This window comes from Anastrepha ludens, chromosome 6, assembly GCF_028408465.1.
Source record: "Anastrepha ludens isolate Willacy chromosome 6, idAnaLude1.1, whole genome shotgun sequence".
NCBI lineage: Eukaryota > Metazoa > Arthropoda > Insecta > Diptera > Tephritidae > Anastrepha > Anastrepha ludens.
This window is the reverse complement of record NC_071502.1, coordinates 114,469,355-114,487,051: the sequence shown is the minus strand read 5'-3', so window position 1 is coordinate 114,487,051 and position 17,697 is coordinate 114,469,355. Positions and strand designations below refer to the sequence as shown.

Genomic DNA, 17,697 nt, shown 5'->3' with positions numbered 1-17,697 from the left:
AAAATAACTAATGAACAAATAAAAATAAATTTCAAAAAAAAAACTATTTCTAATTTGAAATTTGAAAAAAAAAATTTAATTATTTCTGATATGAAGAAAAAAAACTATTTCTAATTTGAAGAAAAAAATGCATTTCTTATTTGAAAAAAAAAAAAAAATATTTATCATTTGAAAATTAATATTATTATAAATTTCGAAAATTATTTTTGATTTAACATTAATTTTTATTTAGAAAAATAGGTAAATGAAATAAAAAAACGCATGTCTTCACATGAACTAGAATTTAAAAAACCTTTTTAATTAAATTTTAATTTGAACATTTTTTTAATTCAACTCGACCACTATTTGTAATCTCAAATGTTGCGAAGTAAAATTTGGAAACAAAACAAAAAAAAGGAAGAAAAAACTGAAAATTAAATTCAAAAATTATTCCAATAGTGTGAATGAAAAATTTACACTAAAAACTGTCCAAGCTCTACACACAAAACCTCACGTTCTTCTTCTTTTCCCGCCAATGTCCCTAAAACTAATCACACCCTAATCCTCTGTCTCAGAGAGCGAATACGTTTGCACTTGGCACATAATTTGCTCCGCATACTGTTGCAAAGCCATTTGTTCGCGCAGCTGACGCCGCTCTTCGGCAATGTCACCCTGTACTGTAATACAATCGTCCATATGACGCGTACACTTGGCAACATGATCGCCGAAATCGCTCATTTTGCGCTTGTAGTTGTCGAGACGCGGCTGGAGCTGCTGTATTTCCTTGCCCAGAGCGGCAATCTCATGTTCCACACCACTAATCCCATCGGCAGCATCAACACTGGTATCAATTTCATTAGACATTTCTTGTGGCCCTATGGCACCCAAGTCCATCCCTGCTACCTCTTCTACCGTCTCGTTTTTCATAGTACTCTTCTTCTCAAAATACTCATATAGCTCCTCGCTTTCACCCTCCTCCTCCTCCTCCTCTTCCTCCAACTGTTCCTCTTGCTCATTGTCGATCCACTCCGCATACTCGCGCAAACTACTTGTAGAATCGTTTGGCTCAATACGCATCGTTCGATGATGATTATGCGTCTGTGAGCGCCTTCGTCGCTTCTGTGCTTGTAACTTTTTGGCGGTTGGTTGTGTGAGACTCACCCAGAAGCGTGGCGAGCCACGTACCAATTTCGATTGGAAGGTATAAACACCACTCGACGAATTACGTGGACTCAGTTGTTTGCCTGTTTTGTTTGCTTGGCTATTGCTTTTGGTAAGCGTGCGACTGGATGAGGTAGTCGAGGAGCTGGCAAAACTGCTGTTGGACATATTGCTCATCAATATTTTGCCAAAACTGCCAGATGCCTTTACTGATTCGAAGGGATTATGGCAAAATATCGCCTGTGCATTGCCCTGTAAACGTTTGACACTGCTACCTGGACCAACATTACCACTAACCCCACTGTGTCGCGGTAAGGAAGCATTGCGTATATTTTCTAATATAAAATTACGTTTGGACGGCTTCATTTCCGGCGTAGAGCTGCTAGCTCGGGGCCATCTGCTTAAGGTACGTGCACCTACCTTAGACGTTGAGCCGCCATCCGTATGAGTAGCTTTAGAGTCGCGCGCCTGCAAAGACTTGCGAACTTCCTGGGGTGGTGTTGTAGTCTTATTTAGTTTAGGTGGTGGGGACGAAAGCTCACAATTTCCGGTAGACGGTGTTAGTGAGCGCGAACGCCGTAATTTTATAGTTACTAAGGATGGCGCCTTCGGCGAAAACTCGCCTCGTGTAGAGTTCGAGCCCGACAATTTGCGGCTGTAGTCGCGCGAACTTTGTGGTGTTAGAGTGGAAGATTCATTTGCATTCACTATACCTATGCTATTGCTACTTGGCTCCAATTCGGTCACTGCTTCTTCCGTACCGGTTTCAGGTATACCAGAAATCTGCTCCCGCACAAAACTATCACCACCCGACTCACCAAAGGTACTGTGTGCAGACAAAATCCGCTCTGGAGTTGATGCAGTGAAAGTGTTGTGTAAGATTTTTGATTCATCAAGGCTGTTATCAGCCTCATTTAGTAGTGACTGTTCCTTGATCAGCATTTCAATCTGTGAAGATGTCATTTTATTACGTATGGTGGCTTCGATTTTACCAAAAATTTCATCACTCTTATTCAACTGATTCTCTCTGATTTTGCGTAAGATTTTTTGTTCCATTACATTTAAATGACTGTCAGCTTCGTTTATGATTTTTTCGTAATCATTTACTTCATCCACTTCAACTACATGTGGCTCTGCACCGCCAACCTCACGCGTTTGCGGTTGCAGCTGCAAATTTTCAACGTTTAGCAATAGTTCTTCGAATTCTTCGCTCAACTTGGTGAGATCTTCATGTTCCTCGGATTCTAGTAACTCAGCGAATTCCATTTCGCCTCTATCAAATGCGTTCACGCAATCTTCGGCATTTCTGCTCCGCTCGACTGCATGTGCCGTCGAAGTTTTCGAAGGAAAATCCTGTTTGAAGAGCACATACTTGGCAGCGAGCTTGGGTTCGTACATCAACTTTAGCTCTTCCGCTGTATGTTGTGCTGCTTGAAGAGATGTTGAAGCTACCTGGCTGGTCGATTTGGCTAGCACATTTGTCTTTCTTCGTGGCCGCTTTGCTATTCTTGGTGCGACATATACCTTACTTGGAGGCTCTTTTAGTGCTTCAGTTGTTAGCTGAGCAACGCGCGCTACATGCGGAATGTTTCCAACGCCCGAGTCGTGATCCGACTTCATTTTTTGTTCGTCAATAGGTAGTGCCATTCCGGCTTTTGCACGCTCCAGTTTTTTTGTACTGAGCTCATTGACTAAAATTTCTGCAACTTCCAGTTCTGATTTGTTTTGGGTTTGCCCCGCTGCAGCAGTATTGTTTTCAAGCCTAAGAAATGGGCTTTTATCTATTTCAATTATATTAGATTCAGTCTCTGCACATGTAACTATGCAGTGTTCCATTGCATTGGCTCCTTCTACATTTGCCCCATTTGTACTGAGATGTTTTTCGTCATCTTCGATATCCATTCGATCAGCAGTAGCGACAGTAACAGTGTTGTCCAACTGATATTCACGAAAAAATGCATCCTCCTGTAAGGTGGGGACATTGTATGTGCGCGCCGATTGATTGCTATCACTTTCTGAAGCGCTCTCTTCAACCAGGCGCGCGTATTTATGTGCTAACTTTGTTTCAAACTCAAGAATGGTGGATTGGGGTTCAGGAGTTGACAGTTTTCGGTATTTTAAGTTGGTTGTTGGCGGCTTAGGTGTCGGCGGCCTGTCAGACTCAACTCCCAGAATTGATTTAGGTGGAATCTTTTTTGCTTTAAAGTAAGGCATAGGAGAAGTTTCTACAAAAGACTTTCTGAAAACTTTTGTTTTTTGAGCTGCTAATGCAGATGTTGAACGTTTTTCATCGGAGGTTTCTGTAAGAGACCTTTTGGATTTACAATGTAATGAACTCTCGGGTGCCAATTTGACTGGCAGTGCTTCTTTGGCCTTGTGGGAGCCTTTTAGTAGTGTTGATTCGAGCGATGGATCGTCTTCAACTGCATAAACTTCTTCTAATCTGTCTCCTTGGAGGGAAGGTGTGAAATGTGCTGCTTCAATAGGTGTAGTTGTTACTTGAAAAATTTTGGGTTTCACTAACTTTTCGAATCGTTCTTTGTTGACCGAAAATTGAACTGCATCGGACATATTTTGGGTAGCTGCAGCTGAACTTTCCCACTTTTTAGATTCCGGAGTGGGCACTTTATGCGTTGGTGTGGAGGAAATTTCACATTTTTCGCCATCATCAGTGCGTGGTTGAAGTTCGTAATAAAAAGAAGCTTCATCGTCTACAGTTTCCGACGCCTCTATCTGAGATGTTGGAGTCCGCACCACTTCACATTCTCTCTGAGTATTTATTAGATTATTAAGTGAAAAACGTTTTACTTCGGTAGGTTGCAATTTCAATAGTGTCTCCGATTGGGTGGTCTTGTCCAGGTCATCAGGACAATCGTTACTCATTCTCAATGCAGTATTGCTAGAACAATTCTTTAGTATAATACTACGAGTGTTAAATACTTCAGCTTCAAGTAGCTTGGGTACGGTGCTTGGTACGGACATCGGTGCCACACCGGCCAGTAAATTGTGTTCTTCCGTCTGCACAACTATTAACTCATTGCGCTCGGCAAGCTCCTCCGTAACAGCTTGTTCCACACCAGCACTGACAGCATCGCTATCGACACCAATTCGGTCCATTGTTTGTACACAAGCTACGTTTTGCTCTTGCTGCCCATCAATTGCTGATTCAGTATCGCTCAATGCATTCAATTCTTTACCATCAAGAAAGTAGATGTGATCTTCCCATAACTCCTGGAAGATGAGTTTGCGACGACTACGTTCCTCGCGCGTCATCAAGGAGCGGCGTCGTTTTTGTTTTGCCGAATCATCAGATGCTGCGGCAGACGATGTTACGGTTGCGCCGGATACCTTGCATGGGACGTTGCCGTCATATTGTTGCGGAGTATTTTCCTTAAATGTAATTGCAGTTTCAGTCGTTTTATTGATGTTGCTCTCTCGCGCGTGTTCGTAGTATAAACAAATGGAACCACTGCGGGGAATATTGGCTGTCGCAGATTGTGAATATGAATCTGCTGTATCGATACCAGCGAACTGTTGTTGCTGTGATTCATCAGATTCATCTTGCAACTGCATAAATTCCCAAATTTCTGTGATAGATAGAGGACGCGGTGAATCCGACGATTCGCCTTCCACATTCACACCTGCTGTCACAGCGCTCATTCTATTTAGCTCGTCCAACTCAGCTTGATTCTCTGTATTATAGTGTTTTGTTACCATTTTCAAATCGTAGTCTCTTCCCTCTTGAGACTGTTGCTGCTCTTGTTGGCTTTTCTCCATGAAGGCGCGTTCTAGTTCCAAAGTGAGATTGGTACTGCCCGCCACTTTGTGTGGCGCAGGTGCAAAGTTCCAGTCCGCCGACTCCTCGGAATAGTTAAGTCGCATAATCTTCTCAATGAAACTAGAATTGGAGGACGTACGATCAAGTGTGTGTGCCATCGTTGTTGCTGGTGCCTGCTTAGTTTTGCATGCATCTTCAGCGCTATCCGCGTCGACTTCTTCTACAACCTCTAAGACAGGTTCGAGTTGTGATGAGAACGGCGGCAGCGTCTCCTCAGTGGTGTCTGAACTCGCATACTCCACATAGTCATATGCAATGTTGTCCGAGCATGGTTGATACACAATTCCTGCACAGGTACCGCCAGGCTCATGGCCATTGCATTCGCATAGGTTACGTAGTCGCATTTGTGTCTGCTGCGCGATTTCGGGCTTCAGACGTACTATCTTCTCGAAACAGTGCTCGCATAGGTCAACATAACGCGGCGATGAAAATATCTCTTCATAGGAAATCGATTTGCGCAAGGGCACATATTTCTTTTGCTCTGTGGAACAGGGTATATGCTTATGCTCGGGCTGTGGATCACGTTGTGGTGAATTGAAACCGAAGTGGGAGAGTGTGCGGTAGGGACTGTGTGCAGCCGGTGGTTGCACATTTTTTCTGCCGCCACCACTAGCGTTGCTCTTGTGCGGCAAATCAGTGCGAGTTTTGCGTGGCGTGCTAAGTTCTGCGGTGGTAGTCGTGTCAGGCGATTCGGTAGTGAATGGTATATTGAAAATGAGATTGTTTTCGTTTGAAGCCGGTCGACGCAACGACTCAAAAATACTGTCACAAACAGCAGGCGTACAACACGCATTTGACTTCTTATAAGGATTCTCAGCTTCTTCGGTGGTGGTGTCAGTTGCTGTACTGGCAATGGAACCGTAATTAGTAGTGCCTGGATATTGTGATCTGTCATAGGCTAACTCATAGCAGGGCGCATAATTATCATAACAGATAGCGCACAAATTGTTTGCGGAACGATCCAACAAATGCCCAAAAGCCTGTTCGAAATGCGGTAAAGAGACAATACCTACTGCCGGGCTAGCCTGTTGACGTTGGCGCTGATGGTAGTGACGGCAGTGATGATGGTAAAGATGGGAATGCACACCCCCAGCACCAGCTTGATGATAGCCACCAACATTACCATTATTATTAGGATCGATGTAGCTAAAATGCGGTTGTTGGGTTACAACATCGGGTACATCCGAACGCGGATCTATTGGATGAATGGGACGAAAACCTATAGACTCGACATTGATACGCTGTTGCGTGTCACCCCCCAAAGATTCATTCACAGGTGAACCCACTGGCTCGCCACCACTGTCACCACCAACGCCGCCTGGACTCTTTTCACTACCACTACTTTTCGAACGCGTATTTCTGATATTACTATTGCCCTGCCTATTTGTGCACTCTTTTGACTCATATTCATGCGGTTGTAATTTTTGCCTTTGACGTTGGTATAAAATATCTTTCTTAAGTTCGGCAATTAGCGCTGTGTTGCGTTGGATGTTAGTATTGCCACAAAAGAAATTCTCTTTATTTGATTGATGCGCGCGTTCATTTGCCGATTCTGAAGCAGCAGCAACATTCGTATACACTTCGTGAATTTCATGCGTAAAAAATTGATTGTTGCTGTTGTTGTTCATATTCGAAATATTGTTTGTGGCCGAACTTTTGTGCGAATTCAATTGCTCAACGATCTTTTCATATATCTGACTACTTGAACAATCTTCTTCTTCGGAATATTTAACGGTTTCCTCTAGGTCTATAAAGGATTGGATTGAAAAATAACAAATGGTTGGATAAAAGCGAAATGTGAGTGAGAATATACATAGGTACAATTCTATAGTCATTTCATTTCATAAAATTCTACTGTGGGTATTTATTTCACTCGAGAAGAATTTGAATTTATTTGAAGACTATCCCTTCCAGACCCATGGCTAACTAAATTAGTTATGAAAATTTTCAAATTTTTATTCAATAACATATTTTTTATGAGCCTAAAACATAATTAGACTCTTAATTGGGTTTGGAGAACTAGAAAAATTACGCAAAAGTGTTCTATTAGTTTTGCAATACTTTACCTCTAAAGCAACACTTATTTAGTCCAAAATTCAAATTTATAAACAATATTTTAACTTGCTTGCAAGCCTGATTTTCTCACACAACAAGATGGCCATTAGAATGTCGAAAATTGGAAGTATAGGTAAGTACTTTAATGATCGAATCGAGAAATAAACGCTCAATCGATTAGCATCGTTCACACTTTCGGACGTTACCTTCAAACGAATATAGAGGGTGGGCCATATAGCGTTTGCTTTTTGAACCACCTATTTTTTTGAGAATGGTAACACAAATGACATGTCAAATGTGTTCATAATTTGCTTAAAGGTTTGACATTCACGAAATGGGACGCTATACGCTTGAACAAAAGTGGGAAATATTGAAAACCTGAAAAATCCAAAGTGGTGAGTCTTCTTCTTTTCTGATTTTCACATCGGTGGCTACGTCAATAAGCAAAATTGTCGGATTTGGGGCTCAGAAAATCCACACGTTACTGTAGAGAAGCAAATGCATCCACAACGAGTCACTGTTTGGTGCGGTTTTTGGTCTGGCGGCATCATCAGGCCATTTTTTTCGGAAATGAGAGAGGAGCCGCAGTTAGAGTAAATGGCGAGCGTTACCGTGACATGCTCAACGAGTTGTTTCCAAAAATTGAAGAGGATGATATGGACGACATTTGATTTCAACAGGACGGTGGAACTTGTCACACTGCCAAAGTTACACTCGAACTATTGGCTACCGTTTTTGAAAACCGAATAATCAGCCGAAATTCCGATATCAAGTGGCCGCCTCGGAGCTGTGATTTAAGCCCGTTGGACTATTTTTTGTGGGGAGCCGTTAAGGACAAATGCTATGCGAACCATCCAGAGACGATTGATGCTTTAAAACACGAAATCGAAGTTGCCATTCATGAAATTGGAGCCCAAACAATCGAAAATGTGCTTAAAAATTGGGTTGATCGAATGGCCTACTGTAAAGCAAGTCGTGGCAGTCATTTGAACGATATTATTTTTCATTCATAGTTTCAAGTTTGAAAAAATATTGATTAGTTTTTTTTATAGCCGATTCAAAAAGCAAATTTTACATGGCCCACCCTGTATAAGAAAATCAAGCGACATCTTCAATTGATGCATTAGGATCTGAAAGAGATATAGTCTTGAAGTCTAAATAAAAAGAGCCATGATAAATCCAATAAAGCACCAATATTTTAAGTTCGCAGAAAATTAATCTGCATTAATTCAAATTTAAAGTCCTATAGGAAAGTGAGGTAGCTCAAAAAAACTTCTTTATAGCGTTTCGCGACCCTTGTATGGCGACAAGCAGGTTAAGTGAGTTTACACGGAGCACCCGCAGTCGTAACGCTACAACAGCGAACCCGTAAGAGTGAGCTGTGGAATTTGGTTGTGAATATAATATACTCTAACAATCTGATTGAGAGCGGATAATCACATGATCACTTTCTGATGGGGAGATACAAATATTGGGTCGGGGAATAAGTTCATAGCGTTTTTATATTTTCTTTTATTTTACAACGAGTTGTTTGCTGTTTAGCAAAGGGCAAGTATTCATTCAATAGAACTCTTCTTGCTCTACAAAACTATGTTAATTGTATTTTTGAGTTCAATTTTTTATTATTTTTAAGGAAATGGAATACCCAAGAAACAAAAATCCACATTTTTGACATCTGCTCTTCTTTGCATTTCATCGAAGTCAAAAAGCCGCCGAAGCAGCCCGGCACATTTGTAATTGTATGGAGAAGATGTTATAAGCGAGTCTACAACACGGAAATGGTTTGCAAAGTTCAAAGGTACCGACTTTGACGTCGATGACACGTCCCACAGTCAGCCAGCCGGCCTTCTGAATTCGATGAAGAAGAAAACTGGCGGCCAGTCGTGAATTAGCGGAAGAAATGAACTGTGATCATAAAACGATTCTCAATCACTTTCATTCAATGGGATTTACTGAAAAACTGGGAGCCTGGGTGTCACATGTGCTCAATGAAAAAAATCAAAGAAAGTCGCCTTCAAATTTCTTCTCAGGATCTAGCCCGTCATCGAGCCAAACGCGGTCATAAACAGCGCTTTTTGTACCGAATCGTCACGGGAGACGAGAAATGGTGCCTATAGATCAATTTGAAGCAAAGAAAGGAGTGGGTGGCTCCAAGAGATACGCGAAAACCAAGAGTCAAGTCCGATCGTCATCCAAAGAAGATCATGATATGTGTTTGGTGGTACTGGGAGGGCATGGTGCACTGGGAAATGCTCGAAAAGAATACCACGGTCAACAAGGCGCTCTACATTGCCCAGCTAAAGGGGTTTCCAATAACAGGAGTTATATTTTAAATGTGATTGCGCTATCGAGAGATGATGATTGGATGGTATTGATCTGGACAACGTTTATTTTCAACAAGACGGCGCTACGTGCCACACAAGCAACGAAACCATTGATCTTTTACGGGAAAAGTTTACGGACCGTGTTATCTCTCGAAGACGTAATCACAATTGGCCACCGAGATCTTATGATTTAACACCTTGTGACTTTTTTCTTTGGGCCACGTGAAATAGAAGGTCTACGCCAACAGCCCAGGGTCGATTCAAGATCTCAACTATGGAATTCGTGAGGCTATCGAGGACATAGGGCAGCCACTTTGCAATTCGGTTATGGAAAATTTCATGAAAGCGTGATCGTGGTGGTTATTTGCCTGATGTTATTTTCCACTATTAACGGCATACCTTCCTCTTTATAATATAATAAAAACCCGATCATTTAGATTTTTCTTTAAATATCAAAATAACACTTGAAAATACCTGATCGACATGGTCAAACCATACTCCTTCACGACAACGCCAGGCCCCATGTTGCAGAAGTCGTCAAAGCCGCACTCCAACAGCTCGAATGGGAGATACTTCAGTATCCGCCGTATTCTCCGGTCCTTGCACAGCCCGATTCTCATCTTTTCCGCTCCCTGTCAAACCATATGAAGGGCGTTACCTTCAATAACAAAAAGGTCCTTAAAAACTGGGTCAACAACTTCTTTAACACCAGACAAGGCGATTTTGGCGGAACGGCATCAACAAATTAAGAGGTGGTAAGAGGTTGTAAACAGCAAAGGCGATTATATAATTGATTAACGTATGATATAATTATTGGTTTTTATTTGAATAAAAGTCTTCTGTAAAAACGCTACGAACTTATTCCCCAACCCAATATAAAAGGTATGTGACCGAATGAATTGGTATGTGACTACCATTGATTCTGATACATTGTTTTCTGTTTCAAAAAAACTGGGCCTGATTCTTGTAGGATTTTTTGCGTAGAATATAAATGTGATGTCCAAATCACGGCAGTATTTTTTGTAATTTTAAGTTGAATAGCCCAAAAATGGCTAACTGCTCACTTTCATGACTGTTTTGTGGCTCACTAAATTTTCATCTTTTTCAATTACTATGGACTTATCATGACTATTCGTGCTCAAATCTAACACAAACTATAAGAATTATCTGAGAAAAGGTTTCGTATGTGGACAAGAAGATAGCATTGAAGGCAACTTTCTTAAAGTTTATAATCTAAGTTGAGTTGTATATTTGTTGTATAGTATTTCTTGCTCTGTATAAACGGAAAATAGTTGAAATACTATTTTTCACTAAAATATGATAGAATTTACCATCGAGCTGAAGAATTTTGAGAGTTTTAATATACGTATGTTTGTAGGTTAGTAGAGTAGCATTAAGGGATTAGTACTTTTTACTAGTTTCGAATCATGCTTTTTACAAGAAAAAACACTACACCACATTTCTACTTTCTAATTTCAAGTAAAGGTTAATTAATCTATATGTATGGTAGTTAATTAGGTTCGGCACTAAATAGATATAGAATATTATTTTCGTGCCAACGGTGGTAAGGAAGAGAGAAGAGAATTTTTACAATATGCAGGTAAAAGTGAATTGGAATGGCGGTACACCAGAAATTGTTTATGAATCTTAAGAAGATATTTTATATATATACGAGATATACTAAATATATTTATATAATTTTTTTAACGCGCCGACATTTATTTCAACAGGTTAAAGACACCACCTATGAATATATTTTGTATACAAGTGAATATTGAAAGCTATGCTGTACGCGTGTTCGGTATTTACAAAACACAGCAGTTATATTGATGCACGGAAAACGAAGTTTGGTGATTTTGTTGGGTTATTATTTGATAAAATTCTATTTATTATGGTCATGGGGTTAGGATATTTTACAACAAAAAGTAGGTGTGAGCGTTTTTATGTTTGCCATTTTCTGTTTTAGTAAAAACGCACAAATTTTGATTACCTCGGCCCGTAGGCGGTTTGCGATTCACAGCCGTATGAGAACGTTCGCCATTTATGAAACTAAGAGTTGCTAAAAGAATATACATACAAATGCAAGTAATTTTTTGAATCTTTGAAATATTTTTTTTTGTTGTATAAAACCAAATATATAATTTATAGGTATATACAAATGAGAAATAAAAAAAAATATGGTATCATAAACATTATTGATTAGTTTTTAATGGTCACATCTTAGCTAACTTTCTAATTTGTGTCTGATAATCGTACGTTTTTGTTAATTATATAGTAAAATCGGAATGCTTAAAGGATTCTTAGTGAAAATATGCATAACAAAATAATATAACAAACAATGTGTGCGTTGGTCTTTTTCTTTCAAATATTTGCATAGTAAAAATAATGCACTTAATTTTTTCTTTTCTTTTGTATAACCTGAAAAAAGTGTACAAAAGCATTTCGATTACATACATTTTGCACCGATCTTTTTTAACATAAATAATTGCATAATTCAAATGTGCAAAACCGTTAATAGAAGTATATGAAAGGCGTCAGAAAAGTGTCTTGTGTGCACCTATCGAAACTTACAGCTGCAGCACTGACTAAACTAAACTACCACTAAATAGGAACAAAACGCAATTGTTAATACAATGAACAGAAGACAACAGAACTGTAACAAAGGGATAACCTAGAACTCAATAACCCCTAAGGAATACTAAAAGGAGTGCTAGATTGATTAAAAAAAATTATAATAATAATGGGGAAACACTGGCAATATTAGAAACAAAAAAGGCGGCTGGTATCAAAAACTTGAAAAAAATTAAATTAAATTAAATAAAATTAAATAAAAAAATTAAAAAAAAATTTATATATATATCAAAATATAAAAAACAAAAAAAAAAAAAAAAAAAAAAAATGAAAAAAAAAACTTAAATAAAATAAAAAAAAAAAATGAAAAAAAAAAAAATTAAATAAAATAAAAAAAAAAAAATTACATAAAAAAATTAAATGAAAAGAAAAAAAAATAAAAAAAAAATAAAATAAAATAAAAAAAATTAATTAAAAAAAATTAAAAATAAAAATTAATAAAAAAAAAATTAAAAATAAAAATTAAATTAAATAAAGAAAAATTAAATGAAATAAAAAAATTAAAAAAAAAAAATTAAAAAAAATTAAATAAAATCAAAAAGTTTCAATTAAGCCAAATCTTGAAAATTCAAATTTTGATAACATTTAATTTTCTAAAATTAATTCGAATTGAAAATTTAATTTCTTAAAAATAGTTCGAACTTAAAAATTAAACGATTTTTCTTGAACAGTAAAAACATAAACAATAAAAATAAATTAAACTGTAACAGAAATTAAAATGAACAAAATTTTAATTTGTTAAAATTAAAGAAAAAAAATAGTTCGAACTTAAAAATTAAAATTTAAAAAATGAAACAAAAAAATTTAAATTAAAAAATTAAAATTTATTTAAATTAAAAAGAAAAAAATAGTTCGAACTTAAAAATAAAAAATTAAAAAAATAAAGAATTTTCTTGAACAATAAAAACATAAAAACTAAATTAAACTGTAAAAAAAATTAAGGCAAACTAAATTTTAATTTGTTAAAATTAAAGAAGAACTTGTCATTTATGGTAATAAAACTTATTGGATATCAAAAAAACCAAAAAAAAACTTATATATAACAAAGTTTTAAAAATTCAAATTTTTCTATGCGAAAAAATAAAATAAAATATTAAAAAATAATATAAAATATCAAAAAAAAGGAATAAAATAAACTATTAAAACACAAAACAAATATTAAAAAAATGTATTAAATTAAATTTTTTACTATATTTTACATATTACATAGTCAAGGCAACTAGCCACAAAGACTAACGGCCCAGAAAATTTTCAAATTATATCATCACAAATTGAACCAATTAAACAGATAACAATACAAAAAAAAAAAAAATAATAAAATAGTAAAAAAAAATTATAAAATAATCAAAATAAATATTAATGAAAAACAAATAATAAAAAACATTATACAAAAATAATAACAATAAAAAAAGAATTATTTAACAAAAAATTGCATTTAATAAAATTTTTATTTATTTATTTACTTGAAATATAATCATATTATAATCGAGCAGGCCCTATCGGCCCAGAAATGTTTCAAATTAAAACATTTATCTTGAAAATTGAATAAATGAACGAGTTTAAAATAAGAGTATTAACAAATATTAAGTTAAAAAAATTAGATTCATTGAAAAAAATTAGAAGAATTGGGGCAATCACAGTAATAAACCCATAGAAATTAAAAATGAATTAAAAAAAGTCTTAAAAATTTAAATTTTTAGAACTATAAATTAGTGAAATCAAAGAAAAAGAAAAAATATTAAAAACTGAATTTTACAATGAAATGATGTCACAAAAAATTATGCTCAATTAAAACTTTAAAATTGTTAAATTTAAAAAAAAAACGGAAAAAATCAAATTTAAGAAAAAAATATTAAAAACAAATTTGCAAGTCAAAAGGAGTATTTAATTGCAGAAAATTATTAAAAAGAAATATTTATTAAAAGCAAAATTAAAAAACCAAGTTGAATTATATAAGCAAAGAAAATTATTTAAAAAAATATTGCTTATTAGGAGAAAAACAAAAAAACCAAAATAAATTATTTAATGAAAATTATTAAATTCACTTATTAAAAACAAAATTAAAAAACCAAATTGAATTATTTAAGCAAAGGAAATTATAAATAAAATTGAAAAAACAAAGAAAAACTAAAACACCAAATTGAATTCTTTCAAATTCGCAGTACATGTATCTCTAAACAAAAAAAAAACAGAAAAAAGAAAAAAAAATTACAAAAAAAATATAAAAATAAAAATAAAACCAAAAAATTATAAAAAAATATAAAAAAATATAAAAAAAACAAAATGTAACAAAAAATTGAACAAAATAAAAATTACATTCTAAACAAAATTCGTACACAAAAGTTAGTTGAAAAAATTTTTGTTTTTGTTTTCAAATTTCGTAAAGCACAAGTCTTTATACACGCCATAAAAATATGTAAGAAAAAATATAATATTTGCTATCCCGCATTGTCTAAAGTAAAACTCTTTACATAACTACCAAAAACAGAGTATGCACTAAAGGTTTGCTCAAAAAAAAACAAAATGTATACTAGCAAAAGTTGAAATAAAAAAATATTTTTGTTTTTTGTTTAATTTTCCAACGTTGTAAGTATGCGTGGCAGATGCAACCAGGTTAGAGATTATTGTGTTTTTTTTTGTTTTGTAATATACAAGACGCAATGTTAACGAGTTGAACGATGTTGTGTGTGTATGTGTTTTTGTGTAACTGAAAATTTTGGCCAATTTTATATTGAGTGAAAGGTATAAACTATTTTTATGAATGGAAAAACAAAGTTATCCAGTTATCAAAAACAAAAATGGAATATGAGATTTTAATGGCATTATTTGTGAAGGTGAATGATGGAAATACACCACTTTCAGTTTAGAATGTCGGAAGAATTATGTTTAATAAGAAGTAATTTCTTAAAAATGTGCTATGAAAAACGCATGAAAACTTGGTTATTCTAAGTAAAATTAAATTTAAACTCACTTACAAAATTCCTACTAACCTCAAAAATCAGTTTTTTTCAAATGTTGCACTTTAGTCTTGTTAAACAAGACAATAATTTGAAATATATTGTACAAGTCAGCCGGAATAGATTTATGTGGACACAATTTCAGAAAAATGTGCAGTGCCCGCATAGGAAAAAGTGGTGTCATAGAAAACTGCGCCCGTGACTAATTTGAAGAAGATCTCACAAAATCGCATGAAAGCTCGGCAGTTGCATAATTTTTGTTTAACCCATTCAGCGCAAAAGCAAATTAAATTGTAGTAGATGGGAATATACAAAGTTTAACCCCTGAAAATATTGGCCAATAAGCAGTTCAACGCCTTTCTGAGACACATCGAAGAAATAGGGGAATTGCTATTTTCAGCCACTGGCGTAACTCAAAATGGAAGGACAATCTGAAAGATGAATAGCACTTGTCCGCAGTAGCGTGAGTTCACTCAAGGTCTATGAACGCCTAGAGCCTTCTTAGCAGTGCATTGCAAACTTATTTTGCATTTTTGTTAAGTGAATGGCCGGTGGATGCAAGTTTTGTCTGACGGGAGACGTATTAACGGTGATGTAGCTTTTTTAAAAAGCCTAATGTTGCCTTGCTAAATGACTGGCGCGCTTTGTTAAACTCGGCCAAAATAGCGTAAGCTGTTATCGCGACAATCAAGAAGAAGAATGTTGCATTGGTTTTTAATAAATTACATCTTCATATTTCAAAAGTAAATCGAAGCCTCCAGTAACATTATTAGACAGTTTCAATTTAATACAGGCATGTGAGCGATTCTAACTAAAGCAACTTCAAAATATTACACTAAAAAAAAAACAGTACTTTCTTCTAACTGAAAATGGTGTTAGTTGCGCAATGAAAATGAACTAAACGCCTAAGAAATTTTCACTAAGCGATTGTGGAAAGGTGAACGTTACTTTTTTTCACTTTCGAGTTTCAACTCACCTCTGCGGGGTTGCCTGTACAGTGGGTTTAGTTTCGACATTTTTGTCAGTAAATATTCAAACGAGTATTTGTTGTTGAGCTGTATTGTGTTATAGGTTTTTTGGGTTTCATTATTATTTTTATTTTTGTTGTTTATTTACGTTGTGCCGAAAAATAGTAGGTAATTATTGTACTAGTATTTAGTAGTAGAAAAACGAATACAAAATATTGTAGTAATATAACAGTAGTAATAGTAGCAGTAGTAGTAGTGGCTGTAGCTGTGACATTACAAAATACTTCTGCCATTCGAATGTGGTCCTATAAACACGGTGGTGATATTGGTGTTGTTGTTGTTGATGATGATAGCAATATGAAGCTAGCGATAAATTATAGCGGCGTCATAACACACACACATACGCAAAGCAGCAGCAGCAGCAGATCGAAGGGGTTCGATTCGCTATTTGGAACGCCAACTGGTTGATTGATTTGACTAACTACTAACCGTCACTAACTGATCGTACAATTGATTTACCAATTAAAAACTAACTGACTAGCTAACGATTCATCACTAACACTTTCGACTAGACTAAATGGACTAAACTTGGCTCACAGGTGGACAGCTTTTTTGGTTTATGGAATTTGGCTGGGTAAAAAAAATTATGGTGTTAATAAAGAGAAACCTCTTTTTTTTTTTTGTTTTTTTGTTTTTGAATTACATAACTTTCGCCACTTCACTTTATTAAACTACAAAGCTTTCGAATGCATATTTGGTAGTATTTAAAATTTGTTATTGAATTTATTTCTTATAAAAATTAAAATCATATATTGTTATAAATTTTTTTTTGTGCTTAAATTTTGTTTTTACCAATTCACTTTTTCTTGGAGCTGGCTACAAAATATAACAGGTAAAAGGAAATAGAAGAGGGGTAGAAGATAAATTTATGTGTTTGTAGTTAAACGAATTTTCAAAAATTCTAATTTATTCGCATAACAAAGGTTCACAAAATTTGGATTAAAACATATCAAAATAACATTAAAAAAATGCATAAGCGAGTATTCATTGCCATATAAAGTTACCCTCAATTATTTAAGAATTAAATCATTTTAAGCAATGTGTTTGAAATTAGTTGCATCGGATTTTCGGCTGAAGGTGCAGACAACCAATATTTCGGTATACGCAAAATAAAAGTGAAACTTTTCTAAAAGTAACCCGTCTTTCAAGTTCCTTTTGTTGTTTTTTGTTTTAAGTTCAGTGTTGGTATATACTGTTAAGAGTATGTGCCGAGAATTTTATGTACCATTTTAACATAATATTTTGCCGAGTTCTTATCCGAAAAGTATCTGATAGAGCAGCCATTTACAATGAGTGCTCAAAGCTTAAAAATAGGAATAAAGGAACTAGCAAGCTACGGTGCAGGGCTAGTTTACTGGGGCGACAGCCCTTGGTCGGAAAAAACCCTCGAGTCATTCCCATTCATTCATGGCCAATGCCAGCTGCCATCGGAGCTGGTGTTTTCTAGCAGAGTACACCAGCCGAATCCATATACGGCTGCCTGACTGCAGCAGGGTTTTCCAAACTGCTCACACGACCTTAAGATATGCATGATGGCCAAGCAGGTCGGCTAGGAATATAACTTATAATTAGGTTCAAATAGAATTGGAGACAATTGTGAAAAGTGAGTACTCTCAGCAGAAGAATAAATGTATATATATTATATTATATGTATGTATATCTACTGCTAACGGAATTTAAAAGTAACAGTGCATTTCCTTCCACACGTGGAAAGGCTCGGTGTA

The 17,697-nt window shown here is 35.5% G+C and overlaps 1 protein-coding gene across 12 annotated transcripts in view; it reads right to left on the bottom strand.

Annotated features, from left to right (window-relative positions):
* LOC128868905 (protein hu-li tai shao) overlaps positions 1 to 17,697 on the bottom strand; it is a 119,075-nt gene that overhangs the window by 14,509 nt on the left and 86,869 nt on the right. For 2 of the 12 annotated variants that reach the window (XM_054111499.1, XM_054111498.1), the window contains exon 11: positions 11,348 to 11,416. The exons of the other annotated variants lie outside the window; for them this stretch is intronic. In XM_054111499.1, coding sequence (XP_053967474.1) covers positions 11,348 to 11,416 — 69 coding nt within the window. The remainder of the gene's footprint in view (positions 1 to 11,347; positions 11,417 to 17,697) is intronic. 12 annotated transcript variants of the gene reach the window in all.